The sequence below is a fragment of the Pipistrellus hanaki genome, assembly GCF_964339955.1.
Source record: "Pipistrellus hanaki genome assembly, chromosome: 4".
In the NCBI taxonomy this organism is placed as follows: Eukaryota; Metazoa; Chordata; class Mammalia; order Chiroptera; family Vespertilionidae; genus Pipistrellus; species Pipistrellus hanaki.
Window position 1 is genome coordinate 34,561,876 of NC_140506.1, and position 15,042 is coordinate 34,576,917.

At 37.9% G+C, this 15,042-nt stretch overlaps 1 protein-coding gene across 4 annotated transcripts in view; it reads left to right on the top strand.

Moving 5' to 3' along the window:
- ARHGEF28 (Rho guanine nucleotide exchange factor 28) overlaps positions 1-15,042 on the top strand; it is a 240,885-nt gene that overhangs the window by 175,783 nt on the left and 50,060 nt on the right. For all 4 annotated transcript variants that reach the window (XM_084880890.1, XM_084880888.1, XM_084880889.1 and 1 more), the window contains 8 exons: positions 1,561-1,705; positions 1,782-1,903; positions 3,180-3,320; positions 6,433-6,680; positions 7,732-7,854; positions 9,059-9,176; positions 12,432-12,686; positions 14,387-14,463. In XM_084880890.1, coding sequence (XP_084737016.1) covers positions 1,561-1,705; positions 1,782-1,903; positions 3,180-3,320; positions 6,433-6,680; positions 7,732-7,854; positions 9,059-9,176; positions 12,432-12,686; positions 14,387-14,463 — 1,229 coding nt within the window. The remainder of the gene's footprint in view (positions 1-1,560; positions 1,706-1,781; positions 1,904-3,179; positions 3,321-6,432; positions 6,681-7,731; positions 7,855-9,058; positions 9,177-12,431; positions 12,687-14,386; positions 14,464-15,042) is intronic.

Sequence of the window (15,042 nt, forward strand, 5' to 3'; positions counted from 1 at the left end):
TCGAACCATCATTATTAATAACCTTTTAAGGGAAAATAAACACATTAAATGCACATGATTTATGTTTTCCTAGCAGTAGCACATTTTTATCTACACAAGCACACACCACACACTTCTTCAGAATCACAAAGTTAGGGGAGAAATCTTCAAGTTTGGAATTTATAGATTCTTATCGTTCTCTCTTTATTACCATAACAACCTGGTGTTTTTCTTAGTTGTGCTTGAGGCTGGAATCTCCTTAGCTCCTCTAGGATGGCTGTGAAATGTCAAGGTCTATCCAAGTTTTGTTTGCATATTGTTAGATTTGGTGGTCCTATTTCTCATTGAATTATATATGAAATTTAAACAATTCCTCCTGAATGTAACTGCAGCCTTTGACAGTTCCTTACGTTGCATGCAAGAACCAGCCATACCATCATCTCCTATGTTTGAAATCTTTTGATGTGTTGTGAGAGATTAGCAATTCTTCTGCCTCACGTGGCCTTGTTTGCCATGTGACCTGCATTTGAAGTTTGTGATCCCTTTTCATTTCAAGGCTGTAATGAAGTGTGAACTGGGTTTTTTAAAACCTCTTGAATTAGGGGATAAGGAGGTATGCATCTTCATGGTGACATGCGATTGGGAGGTGATGTTACACAGGTTGAGCTAATGCAGTCAGTACAGCTGTGACATAAATAACTGGCTCTTCTGACACCGGAGTTCCTTTGACCTGAGCTTAAGGTACTTCTCATTTTCATAAGGTTAAGCGTGAAAATAAAAAAAAAATCTTATAATTAATAAAATACCATCCATTCCCTTTCTTTACTTGGGAGTCACAAGAATAACATTAAATCATGCATGTGTCAAATTCCTTGTAATAGCCCTCTTTTGCTTGAGAAGGTGCCTGTGACAGCTATGCTATTATAGGACTAAAATATTTTCTGGGAGTTATAGATAGAATCTAGCAAATGTAAATGCACCTATGGCCACAGCATTTCAGAAATGGCCAGAAAGGCATTGAAGCACCACTTAGTTTTCAGTATGTGAGAGACCCAGAGAAGCAGGTTTCATTCCAATGAGCTTTTACAGCCCATGGGCTCAGCGTGGCTTTTATTTGCCTGAAATTCACAGACCATAAAGACACAGACTCCCCAACATCATTCCAATCCATTGACAGGCTCTGTGTGTGCGTGTGCTTGCTTATACACACACTATGCATTCTAGTCATAGTGCTAATGACACGTTGCACCTCTTCGAAGCTGGCTCTGGGGAGAACAAGCAGTGGTTTATGAGAAACTGCCCCAGCATTTCCCTGTCCCATTTTCCTGTTTGTTTGTCTAATCCCAGCCACCCATAGTCTCCAAGTGGATATTGTCACCTGCTGTCAGGAGGGTGTGACATGGAAGGGACATTCGGAAGCAGGTGTTGGGATGTGGAGGGAACTGGCTTCAAGGCTGAGCATGTGAAACGCTAGAAGAGGCCACTGAGTGTTTCTCCTTCTGGCTTTTAAAGCGACTACCTGTACTTCTTGTAATTACTGCCCTCTATGAAAACACATGAAGCATCCATTCTGATTTCCAGATTCTTCATTTAGAGACGTCCCCCTGGCCGGTCTCTCCTTACATCCTTCTTCCTCCATGCCCATCGGCTTGCCGGCTGGGAGGAAAGACACTGCGGGGCCGGCCCATCCATTGTCCAGAAGTGTTCCCGGCACCACCGTGGACAGGTGAGTCTGTGTGGTTTTACGTCTTCTCACCGCAGAGCTACTGCTGGGCTAACTCTTCTTCCTCCCTCCACCGCAGGAGGCCAGGGCCATCCTTGGAATCTGAGAGTGAAGCGAACGCCTGGAGAAGCAGGTCTCATTCCGATGAGCTCTTACAGTCCATGGGCTCATCCCCCTCCACGGATTCTTTCTTAATGGAAGGTGAGAAAAAGATGTTTGCATGTACTGGTGTTTCTGTGAGCATTTGCCAAAAGGAATATTTTCTGAAGGATATAAGATTAAAAAAATATTCTTTGTTCTTTTTAATTCTGTTTCATGGTGTATCCTTGGTATAGGTTTTTCCATAAATAAATAAATAAATAAATAAATAAATAAATAAATAAATAAAAAGAAAGAAAGAGAGAGAGAAAGAAAAAAATAAAGGAAAAAAGAAAATTTAGACCCAAAGAAGATTTCCATAGAGTGACCAAGGAAACATGATTTATTTTTTAGTGGACATATGTCATAAATATAATGATGAGAATGGCATGCCTTGTATGTTGGTTATTCTTTAAAAAAGTTTTATAGCTATTAATGGAACTGAAATAGGATTATACATTAAAAAGATATATTTCAGTTAGTTAAGAAAGGACTTGCTTGGAACTCTGGGATATTTATTGTCATATGTTGCCTCCCACTTCTAGGGGAATAAAAACATTTTTTTAAAGAGCATATTTTGTAGGGTATGACTTAATGTGGGGAATTACTTATCATATCCAAGTTGTATCAATAAATGAAAGAAAACCGAATGAAAGGAGAGTAGTGACAAGAGAAAGGTGTAGACTCTGCCCCAGGAATCTACACCTGTTTTGTTTTAGTTTTTAATTTTAAACTTAAGACTTTAAGTTCATTGCCATGTCATGTTTATTGCTCTGAGCTGGAATCACTTCTAGGAGTGCTATTTGGACAAAACAGCTCTTCATTTTCCTGAAGGGTGTGTATGTGTGTTGTCAAATTCTGTCAGAAAACTGTTGTGCTCACGTGGCTTGCGTCCTGACACCATGTGCCATGTTTATAGTAAGGACAGCAAACCAAGAAAAGATAAAATAAAGTGGACAAATACAAAATTCAAATCTGAGTAAATAGTGTGAAACAGCCCAGGGCAAAAGATTCTGTGTTCAAGCACACGTGGACTCTGAAGGTTACCAAAAGAAAAACTGAAACAGAGCAAGCCAAAACAAACAGAAGAATCTTCAAATGTCTTTTTTTTTTTTAAAGTATAAACATAACCATTGTGTTAATATCTGATTCTTCTTTGCCTTCATGAGTGCAGTCTTGGTTTTCAGATGTTTCAACTCCATAACAACAGTATTTTGGCTTAGTTGTTTCTGTTTATAGCACGTTTATTGTGTGACGAATCCATAAACATGGGTACTTGTGAAAGTCTGTTTGTGTTTCACATGTTACTCCACTTCTGACTTTCCCAAAACCACATTAGATGTCGTGGATTCTTCTCTGTGGAGCGACCTCAGCAGTGATGCCCAGGAGTTTGAAGCAGAATCTTGGAGTCTTGTGGTGGACCCCTCATTTTGTAGTAGACAGGAGAAGGATGTCATCAAAAGACAGGATGTCATTTTTGGTAAGCTTTTCAGATATGCTCCTTGGGATGAAGCAGTGTCATGTAGAGGAAAAAACCTGGACTTTGAAACCATTCAGACCTGAGTTCAATTTAAATTCTACCATTTTCTTTCTTTCTTTCTTTCTTTCTTTCTTTCTTTCTTTCTTTCTTTCTTTCTTTCTTTCTTTCTTTCTTTAAAAAGCAACTTTCTTAATGTGATTTTTATTTTTATATTTATTTATTTTAAAAAATACATTTTTATTGATTTTAGAGGGAAATGGAGAGGGGGAGAAAGATAGGAACATCAATGATGAGAAAGTATCATTGATTGGTTACCTCCTACACGCTCCCTACCGGGGATTGAGCCCGCAACCAGAGCATGTGCCCTTGACCAGAATCGAACCCGGGACCTTCCAGTTTGCAGTCCAGTGCTCTATCCAGTGAGCCAAACCAGCTAGAGCCAAATGCTCCCATTTTCTAGTTATTTGATCTCTGATAAATTGTTTAATTCACCTGGATCTCAGTGTCTCCATCTGTAAAATGAGAATAACGATACTCAGGTTTAAAACGTTGTGAGGATTAAATAAGGCATTGTGTGTACGTGATACAAAGCAGAATTTATTTCTTACACCCTTTTAAAGTTTATTTAAGCATGGCTTATATACATTTACCTCTGCTATTATAAGAATCACAGAAAAATTTCACATATATTGATGTAGGGTGGACAGGGCATGCACCAGCGGTTGCCAATCAGGTAGACAGCAATGGGAGGGGCAGCACCTGGATTTAGGGCAGTGTGTGACGGTGTGATGCCGTCCTGCCTATGAAGTTACACTCTGCTGACATTTACTATTTCATGCCATGTGAGGTGGAGGCAGTCTGAGTCAGGGGAAGTTCAATTATGCACTAGTTTGGAAAAAATGAGGCTTAAAAATTTCTCAAGTACAAAGTAGATGCTAAATAGCAGTTTCGAGAAGACACCTTATTTTGAAAGATAAGACTAGCTCTTAGCTTTCATTGATCCCATGTACATGCAGACCTCGGAGATATTTCAGGTTCAGTGTCAGACCACTGCAATAAAGCAAATGTTGCAATAAAGTGAGTAACAATTGCTTTGCTGGTGAAGGCAAAAACTTATTTTATTGTAATAAAGGCACAATAAAGCAAAGCACGACAAAACAAGGTGTGCCTGTGTGCATGTGTGGCCCACAGAGTCCATGGGCAAGTGAGGACCCTCCTCACCTGGGTGGGCATGCAGGCCAGGTGAAGTGCTATGCGAACGTGCTTCAAGTCTATCCAGAGCTGCATCAGTGGGAGTTCCTATGGAAAGGAAATGCTGCCAGTATTTCTCATGCAATTTATATCATACTGTAATTCTTCTTCATTTTTCTCTTGATTTCATATATTATAAAAAAGAACCTAACCCATTTTGAATGAATTTACCATGTAGGGTAGTTCATAATGTGGCCTTTGTGTCAGAAAGACTTGGATTAGGGAAAATTCTTTCAATTTTCTTCTTTATTGTCTTCTAAAGATGAGGGAAATAATTTTTATTTTGGAGTCATGCTAGATAAATGGACTAGAGGATTAAATGAAATGATATGGTTATGTGTTTAGCATTGAAACTTGGTAGAAAATAATGTAAAGTTAGTGGGTTTTCAATTAAAGAGATTTTTGTTTATGATAAAATAATAAAGCTACATTTAGATTTGTTTACCCTCCATGGCTAATTTTTTTAATTTAATTAATTAATTTATTTTTATTGTTGACATTTTAGATTCTTTCTTAAAGCATATAAGTTTGGAAAAACTAATCTAGGACTTCTGGTGCTTCTACAAATTGTGAATTATTATTTTTTCTCATGTTGCATTCTTAAAGTTGAGATTTAATTTATATACCATAAAATTCACCCCTTTACAATGAACCTAATGGTTTTTAGTATGCAACCATCAATTGCTGTCTAATTCCATGGGATTTTCACGGCTCCAAAAGGAAAAAGCCTGTACCCATTAGCAATCATTCTCCACTTTCCCCTCCCGCTTAGCCCCTGGAAACCACTACTCTACTTTGTGTGTCTAGGGATTTTCGTGTCCTGGACATTTCACATAAATGGAATTATACAGTATATGATCTTTTGTGACTGACTTCTTTCACTTAGCATTATGTTTTCAAGATTCATTCATATTGTAGTATCAGTCTCCATTCCTTTTTATGCCTGAATAATATTCCATTGTGTAAATATACTACATTCTGTTCATCTAATTATCAGTTGATGGGTATTTTGGGTTGTTTCCACTTTTGGGGTCAGGTGGTAACTTTATGTTTAACCTTTTAAGGAACCTCCAGGCTATTTTCCCAAGCAACTGCACCATTTTCCATTCCCATTGACAAAGTATGAGGTTTCTGATTTTCCACATCCTCACCTCACCAACACTTCTTTATTGTCCATCTTTTTTATCACCGTTATTCTAGTATGTGTGTAGTCGTGTCTCACTTTGGTTTTGATTTGCATTTCCTTGATAGCTACTAGTAATGATGTAATTATTGGCCACTTGTATATCTTTGAAGAAATATCTGTTTAAATATTTTGCCTATGTTTAAAGTGGGTTTATTGTTGTTATTGTGAGAGTTATTTATATATTCTGGACACAAGTCTCTTATCAGGTATATGATTTATAAATATTTTCTCTCTCTCTCTCTCTCTCTCTCTCTCTCTCTATATATATATATATATATATATATATATATATATATATATATATATATATAACAAAACAAAACAGAAAAACTGAGGCATACTAAGTTATATTTCAGAGAACATTCAGGGAAGAATAAGACCAGTTCCTAGCTAAAGGTACCTAAAGACACTAGCTAGTTATGTTATGAGAGTTTCAGATACATTGGATTCTTATGTATTGGACTTGAATTTATCTTCTTCTATCTGGAAAAACAGAAAATGTTGATTAATTTAAGCTTGCATGAATGTTTAATTGATGCTGACTTTTATAGTGGAAGAAGATTATTTTTAGACATTTCCTCTTTTTAATTTGTGTGACGTATAGTGTTTAGCAACTAACTTAGGTCAGTAGGGATTCTTGTTTAAAAGAACCCTGTTTCTGCTTACGTGTTTCAGAGCTAATGCAAACGGAAATGCATCACATCCAGACCCTCTTCATCATGTCTGAGATCTTCAGGAAAGGGATGAAGGAGGAGCTGCAGCTGGACCACAGCACGGTGGATAAAATCTTCCCCTGCTTGGATGAATTACTTGAAATTCATAGGCATTTCTTCTACAGCATGAAGGAGCGGAGGCAGGAATCCTGTGCTGACAATGACAGGAATTTCGTCATTAACCGAATTGGAGATATTCTAGTCCAACAGGTAAGAGAGGTTTAAAGGTCCTAACCTCAAAAACTGAAAGGTTTGCAGATTCTCTATGGCATTAAACACGTATGGAGAACTGGAATTAACTTCATTTTGACTGAGAGATGATTTTGGTTGACTTTCTTTTGTTTGATGTTAGTTTATATGACTGATGCCTGACAGTTTCCAAAAACCAGTGACTGGCCCTATCACTACTTCCACCAAGAGTCACGGCCACAATAAATCCCTTTATGGAAATTCTATTTAAACTTCTTATTGTGATGGCTTTCCAATAATGTGGCTCCCCCAGTGGGCTGTGATAGTCTTACCAGCATCTTCAAGGCAAGCACTAGCTCGTTTTAGGAGGAGGCAGCTCTGTACCATGAAAGCCCCAGAGTTCATGCCTCGGAGACAGCGATTGATCTAGAAGTCAAGCTTATTGAAATATCTAGCCCACATCTCTGCTTCTCTCCATCAGCTAATTAACTGGCACCATAGTTACTCATCTTTCTCTTTTATCTTGCCAAATGATCAATTACCTGCCTCTTGATCTATTTGTGATGTGCTGACAGAAATCAAATTTCCGACTGAGGACTGAGTCCATGGACATGGACCCTTAGTGAGAGGTCCCCAGATGTTGCCACATAATCCTTTCTTCAATCTTCAAAAATATTCAAACTATAAGTTGAAATCACAAAGATTACAAAAAGAGTAAATTATATCAAATGTTTTTTATTTGGCTATTTGATAATTGAATTAGTTTAGTATAATATAATCACATTAGATTACTGTCTTCCCTTTATCTCTTGACCACTTTCTTTTAATTGAAAAAGGTAAGTGATTGTGTTCAGAAGTTCCATGATTTTTTTTTAAACAGAATATGCCAACATTATTGTCTATTTGTAGATTACTAATAGACAATTATTTTAACATATGCTCATAGCATTGAGCTCTGGAAACCAGGATCTTTATTTGCAAAGTATGTATTGAAATATATGAAAATTGCATTTTCCCTTTAGTGTTCAGAACTGACTCGATTTATAAATCATCACTGACATGTTATTCTCAGTTTTCAGAAGAAAACGCAAATACGATGAAGAAAATATATGGAGAATTCTGTAGCCATCACAAAGAAGCTGTCAGCCTATTTAAAGAACTCCAGCAGAATAAAAAGTTTCAGAATTTTATTAAGGCAAGTATTTTAAAATTCAATTTGAGAAAACTGTTCATGCTTATTCCTTACATAACCTCACTAAGTTTCACATCTAGGTGCTGTTTTAGAAGGAGTGCTAATAAGTTTGTGGTCAAGATGGAAAGTCTTTTTTTTTTTTTTTTTTTTTTTTCTGTGTTAGTAAAATATTTCTTCTAAATCATTTTCTTTTGTAGCTTGTATTTGTGAAGTCATGTCCTCCAAGCTTATGAGCACCTTTGTAATATCCTGTGAAGCTCTTTCATGCCTTGACAAGTTAAAAATCAGAAGAATCATAGTAAAAACAAGGACAGAATCCTTCTACTCCCACTGAATTAGCTTGAAGCAAATCCATGACTCATCATCATTTTATATGTATCTCTAAACAATACAACCTTTTTAAAAATTACAGCGACATTATCTCGCTTAGATAAATGAACAGTAATTCTTTAATATTTTTCAACAGCTGGCCAGTATTTGGATTTCCTGATTATTTCATAAAATTGAGTTGCTTAAATAAAGGTCTGTCCAAGGCTTACAATTATATATGAGGGTTATTTCTTTAAAAAAAAATTTTTTTTTAATTTGAATGTTTCTCTTTCCTTTTTTTTGCACCTAATTTTTTTTTTGTTAAAGAAATTTGTCCTTTAGCATTTAATGGATCCAAAAATTTTACCTAACATTTAAAAAATTCTATCAGATTCTCCTCCTTTTGTTTGTGTATGTGTATATTGAGAATTTGAAAACTTAAAGAATACTCTGAAATTTTTAGAAAAAGTTGCCCTGATTAGAGGGAACTTTAAGTTGAATAACAACACATAAAGAGGATGCCCTGTTGGAAAAATATAGTTATCGGCAAACTCATACTCAAACTCTAACTTTGATTTCTGGGTATTTTTCAACACTTTTTTTATTCATGAATCTTAAGTCTTATATGTATTTGAATTTACTCACATTGGGAATTAACTACAAATACATCAGAGCAGATTTAAAACTTCTTGAAATCTTGGAGAGCTGGGTTATTGAAATTAATGACAAAGTGTACGAGTTAATGACAATGCATCAATTTTCAATTAGTAATAATGTGTATTGTATTGTGTCTGTATTGTGTATGCTGTTGCAGATTCTCTGTATTATTAAATTCACTTCTATTAAGAAAATACGAATAGAGTTTGTGAATATAAAAATATATCTATCCTTTTTTAAGCTCCGAAATAGTAATCTTTTGGCTCGACGCCGAGGAATTCCAGAATGCATCCTGCTAGTCACTCAGCGCATCACAAAGTACCCCGTCTTAGTGGAGAGGATATTGCAGTACACAAAGGGTGAGTGATGGCTTCTGGGACAAACATTTGCCTCTTTCATTACGTTGAAGCATGCCTGCGGTGTTGTAAAGACCTATACCGGTAAATGCTTGTGGCCTCTGATTCATAAAGATTACCATTATGGAAAAACTGTTAAAGCCTTAGGATTTGGATTTGTTTTGAAAGGTTACCTTTTATAATGTGGCTTGGCCAATAGTTTAAAGTCCTCCAACCAGCCCAAACCAAGCGGGCTTCTTCATACTTTGACCCCGCCTTTCTCTTCTGCAGTCTTTCTATATCCAGATCTTCTTCATACCTCTTCATCCTCATCTTCCTGCTATCTTCCTGCTATTTGTTGAAACATATGCAATTGATCCCAGCAACACATGTCAATTCTCCTAACCAATGAATTATTAAATTGAGAATGATTTATGAAGGAGCTATTTTTGACCCTGTCAATTTGTTAAATTCCAGGGAGTAACATCTGGGTGTCCTTTGAGGAGCTATAGCTATGAATGCACATGACTGGACTGTAAGCTCCTGGAGGGATCTAGAAGACCTGTGTCTGTCTGGTTCACAACTGGATCTTCAATGCCTTGTGCAGTGGCTTGTCAAGAATAGCCTATCAATAAACAAACACATCAGTGCAATAAGTGAATAAATAAAATTTCCAGTTCCAAAAGTTAGCTTATCAATTTTGAATTTATTTTTATTGGGGTTTAGTGTGTTGTATTAACATGGATTGGGTTTGGAGTTATGTAAACTTGCATTGCTATTGCATATTCTTGGTTCTGCGGCTCATTAGTTGGGCAAGTTAATTAAGTGAGCCTCTGTTGTCTCCACTACCAAGTGAGAATAATAATCCTCATCTTACGGAATTGTGAGGATCAAGTGAGATTATCTCAGAAAGTGCCCAGTGCAGAGCCTTGTGTAAACAAGGTGCTCAATAAATGGGAGCTGTTTTCATTCTCTTTATTATGGTTAGTTGACTTAGAGTTAATGAAAATGGTGTCCTAAGATACTGTGTGAGATCAATGAGATTTTATATGCCAACTCTAAAAAAGTTAACTCTGACATTTATTTTTGGGAAGGGGTCTAGGTGAGTAGGGATCTAGGTGAGTAGCATCTATTCCTTGTTCCCATTTTTATTTATCCTTATAATATAAAATAGAAGCACAATATACAGAGAAAAACCTCATAAATATTGTTTTCAGCAAAAGAATGAAAACAAAATCAGGACTTTCATTGTGTATTATGTTCATACTAGTAGCCCTGCCACAGATCCATGTGCCAGTAGGTCGCTGCCACCCTCCTGTAGCTCCCCCACCTCCCTCCCTTCTCATAGCTTACCGCCCTGCCCCCTCCTATCACACTCAGCTGCCTGTTCATAGTTCGCTGCCCCACCTTCCTGCAGATCTGTGATCTCGTGGCTATGCAGTTGGTTGTTAAGCCTCAGGGTATATCAGATAACTAGCATATTCCTTTCTTATTATATAGGATATACAATACCTCACGGATTAACATTTGTCAGATTGTATTAGGTCCGCTCCAACAATCATCCCATGCCACATCCCTGGAAGAATGAATAATAGTGATTCCCTAGTGTGTGTCAACCATGATAATTATGACATAGGGCTCCTCACACACAGCTGTCTGACCTCCTTAGGTCATTGCTTCCCAATGGTCTGTCTCTTTCTCTGGCTACTGAGAACATGGTTCACATGACTCTATTATGGCAATGCTTCTCAAACTTCATTAGGAGTTACCCTTCACCTGGGGATTGTTTACATGTTGATTCTGATTCAGTTAGCGCCTGAAATAGAACCCAACATATGCATTTCTAACAATACTCCCAGGTGAGTCTGATGCTGCTATACGTTGAGTAGCAAGCTATTGTAAGATAGTAATTTGTCCCTGAAGGTCAAGACTTGGAGCCTTTTCTTGGCCTTACCACAAGTCACCTTGTAACTCAAGACTGACTTTCTCTACTCCATTATCCTACTATGAAATATGCTCTTTAGAAAGAACCTTGGTGGGGGCGGGGTGTATGCTGCTTATTGGGCAATAGGCGTAGTAAAATAGTGAGGTGTGTCCTCTCACGGGCCATGAGAATGACTCTTCTTTGTTGAAGATGAGTGTCTGCATCTATCCCTTGAGGTTTTCTGACAGATCCTTGTGTATCTAACACATTTAGGCCTTTGGAGGACTTGTTCTCATCCCACTTGACTGCTATTCCTTCGTATTTATTTCTGCTGCTCTAGGGTCTGGAGAATCTTTTATTTTTCTCTGCCATTTTTTAAAACATCTTTTAGCAACTTCTAACCTCCTGAAACTTTCCCCTTCAATTCCTTTTGCCTCAATAAACATCAACTAGTTGGTTTTTAAAATCCTCAACTATAGAAAATAGCTACACTCGGTTTTATCTGGAGTTTCAGGATGCTGTTCCAGAAATCCTCCAGAGTTTTTGCTTAAGATAATCCATAGATAGGAGCAGGTGGCCAATGTTTTAGACTCGGTGATCATCTACTCTGTTGGCATGAGCCACTAGGCACAGTGCCATGGTCCAGTTTTTTAGTTCAAAAAATGTTTAATATGTATTATTGATATATTTTTCTTCCTGCTAATGCACTTGTAAAATGTAGTTTTGAGTATTATTTTTACGGAGGAAGGGATCCAAGAAAGCAATTGAGTCTGAGGCCCATTCAAGGCACCCTGAAGCTCTAATTTATGAAAGGACTTCAACCTGGGCCTGTGGCTTGATTAAATTCTGAGAAGCTTGGTGCGGGGATTACTTGATTACCTGTGTCTGGGAAGGTAGAAGGAAGGCCTAACTTAGTATACACAGTGGGGCAAAAGTAGGTCTACAGTTATTCAGATGGAAAATAATTAATAAATAATAATCCAAGAATAAACGCTGTGTTTTGCGTACTCACAACTGTGGCTACTTTTGCCCCACCTTGTATATAAGACATTCCCTCCTCTAGGAGGAAGGTCAAACCAGTCTCTAGAAATCAGACATGCTGTTTTCATAGTGTTTCAGCGGAGGCACATCTGATAAGCAAATCTTTTATAATTAAATATTTTAGCGGTTCTTTTGGGAGGAGGGGTGCACAGTGATAATGTGGTATTTGAATTGAATCCAGCATTTTTGTTCAGAGACTTTTCCTGTTTGGATGATACATTTAGCTGTATTTAAAAGTATAGGGGGGGGGGGGAAAACTGTCTCCCTTAGCTCTCTGGCTTACTGTATTATGTTTCTTTCTTTTTCCCATGCAGAAAACACGGAAGAACATAAAGACTTATGCAAAGCTCTTTGCCTAATAAGAGACATGATTGCCGCTGTGGATTTAAAAGTCAGTGAATATGAGAAAAACCAAAAATGGCTTGAGATCCTAAGTAAGATCGAAAACAAAACATACACCAAGCTCAAAAACGGTGACGTGTTTAGGAAGCAGGCGCTGATAAGCAAAGAAAGGACTCTGTTACATGAAGGCCTTGTTTTTTGGAAAACTGCCACGGGCCGCTTCAAAGGTACTGTGGCACTCCCAGCCCAATTTCTCCTTTTTCCACACATGGTATTCCTTTAGCAAAGGACAGGTTTTCAAAAGACAAATGGTTCAGAAATGGGTCAGCGGGAAAATTCCTGTAGGATCGAGTTGTGAACACCCATAGGTAATGTGGCCAATGCCACAAACCTTTTTTAAAAAAAATATATTTTATTGATTTTTTTTACAGAGAGGAAGGGAGAGAGATAGAGAGCTAGAAACGTCGATGAGAGAGAAACATCGACCAGTTGCCTCTTGCACACCCCCTACCGGGGATGTGCCCACAACCAAGGTACATGCCCTTGACCGGAATCGAACCCGCGACCTTTCAGTCCACAGACCGACGCTCTACCACTGAGCCAAACCGGTTTCGGCCACAAACCTTTTTAGTGGCAGTTTGCAGCTCTAAGCAAAAGCCCTTATATCGATATATGTCTTATGAACGTCCAAGTTTGTGATGTTTGAGTCAAAGGAACTGAGAATTCTTCTAACTGTTGGCACAGAAATGTTAATCTGGAAAATGTGATTTAAAGTGGGGTGGTACACCTGCACACCCAGCTCAGGACTAGCCAGCCATGGAGGGGAGGAGTGAATTCTGAATGTCACGCTCAGTACTGAGTAACAAACTGCAAAAATAGACACGCTTACATTGGTGTAGATGCTTCCTCAGTACTAACAGCATTAACGTGACTCCACTAATCTGGTCCAAGTCCGAACCAGTTTATTCAGATTCTTAGGGGCTGATTCTATAGCTTGACCTAGGCTTGATTCTTGCTTGACCTAGTCTTTCTCAACCCTGGCCACACTCTAGAATCGCCTCTGGAGCTTAAACAATTTACTACTGCTTATCCCCTCCCAGAAATTCTGAGCTTATTGGTCTGGGGATGAAGGTCTGGGGATGATGGGGGTTTTTAAAAGCTTGCAGGTGAGTCTGCTGCGCAGCCAGGTTAAGAACCTCTGGTCTGCTCTCCTTGTTTTTACGCATCCTAACATCCTCAGGTAAACACTGAGAGGTTGTTAATCCTACTGGAGGATTGTCCAGTTTCACTGGTGATTGCCACTAATGACTGAAATGGGATTTGTTGGTCAGCAACTTGCCATGTGGCATCTAAACATTAACCACAATGAGAACATTAACCAAACTAAAATATTAAGCACTGTCTATAGATCCTGTGTGTCTGATTATTATCTCTTGATCCATTTTTGCAGAATCATTAGTTTGGTAGCTCTGTCAGAAAGGCCAGTGGAATAGAAAAGATGGGTTCTTGTGAACAATTTGTAGGAGAACTATAGGACTTAGATGGAACAAAATAGCATATTTTTATATATAATTTGAGGCAGAAGCTGTCCTATAACATTTTTAATTAGCTCTCATTTTTCCTCATAAAGGTAACAGCTTGGTCCATTCTATTAAAACTTTTTGTTTACTTGGATATTTTTCTTCCTTTTTAAAAGTTACAACATTAAATTTGCTGGATATTTAGCAATACTTATAGTGACACACATAACCATGCATACCTAGACGTGGCTTGTCTGTTATCTATAAAATATCTTTGGCTATCATAATTCAGTCTTTTTATCAAAGTTTCAAAATTAGATGAAGTCTTTTTACTTTAAAAATATTTAATATCGGCATTTGAACTGTGGTTTGCTTCATTGATACTAACAAAGCTTTTTTCTTTAAAGATATCCTAGCGTTACTTCTAACTGATGTGCTGCTCTTTTTACAAGAAAAAGACCAGAAATACATCTTTGCAGCTGTTGTAAGTATATGGCCACATGATGCATGTTTAATCCCACATCTCCTTGAAAAATTCCTGACATTCCTGGTGACATTATATAGTCATGGGTGAGAATATGCCCCTGTTATATTCCCATTGTAATTAATGACTACAGTGTTTAGTAACAAACATCTAAATGGACTTAAGTAGCATGATGAGCACTGAATTATCACAACCAGGATAGGTAGTTAGCTGGCTCAACATAATCATCCAATTATGATACACACACACACACACACACACACACACACACACACACAACCACACACGCGCGCGCGCACACACACACACACACACACATTATATATATATATAATCTTTATTATTGCAAGTATTACATAGGTTCTCCTCCCACTCACCCTATTAACCTCTTCAATTATGAAAGGATTGCAGTAGTTTGGAGTTTGGTACTGGCTGGTGAACAGGCACTGCCATAACTCCCCCCCCCCCCCCTGCTGTGACCCTCTGCCATCTGGTTCTCTAGGTCTTTCCTCCAAATACCCACCCCCTTGGCTTTCCAGAAACTCACATGTTAATGTTGGTCACTTCTGGCACCTTGCT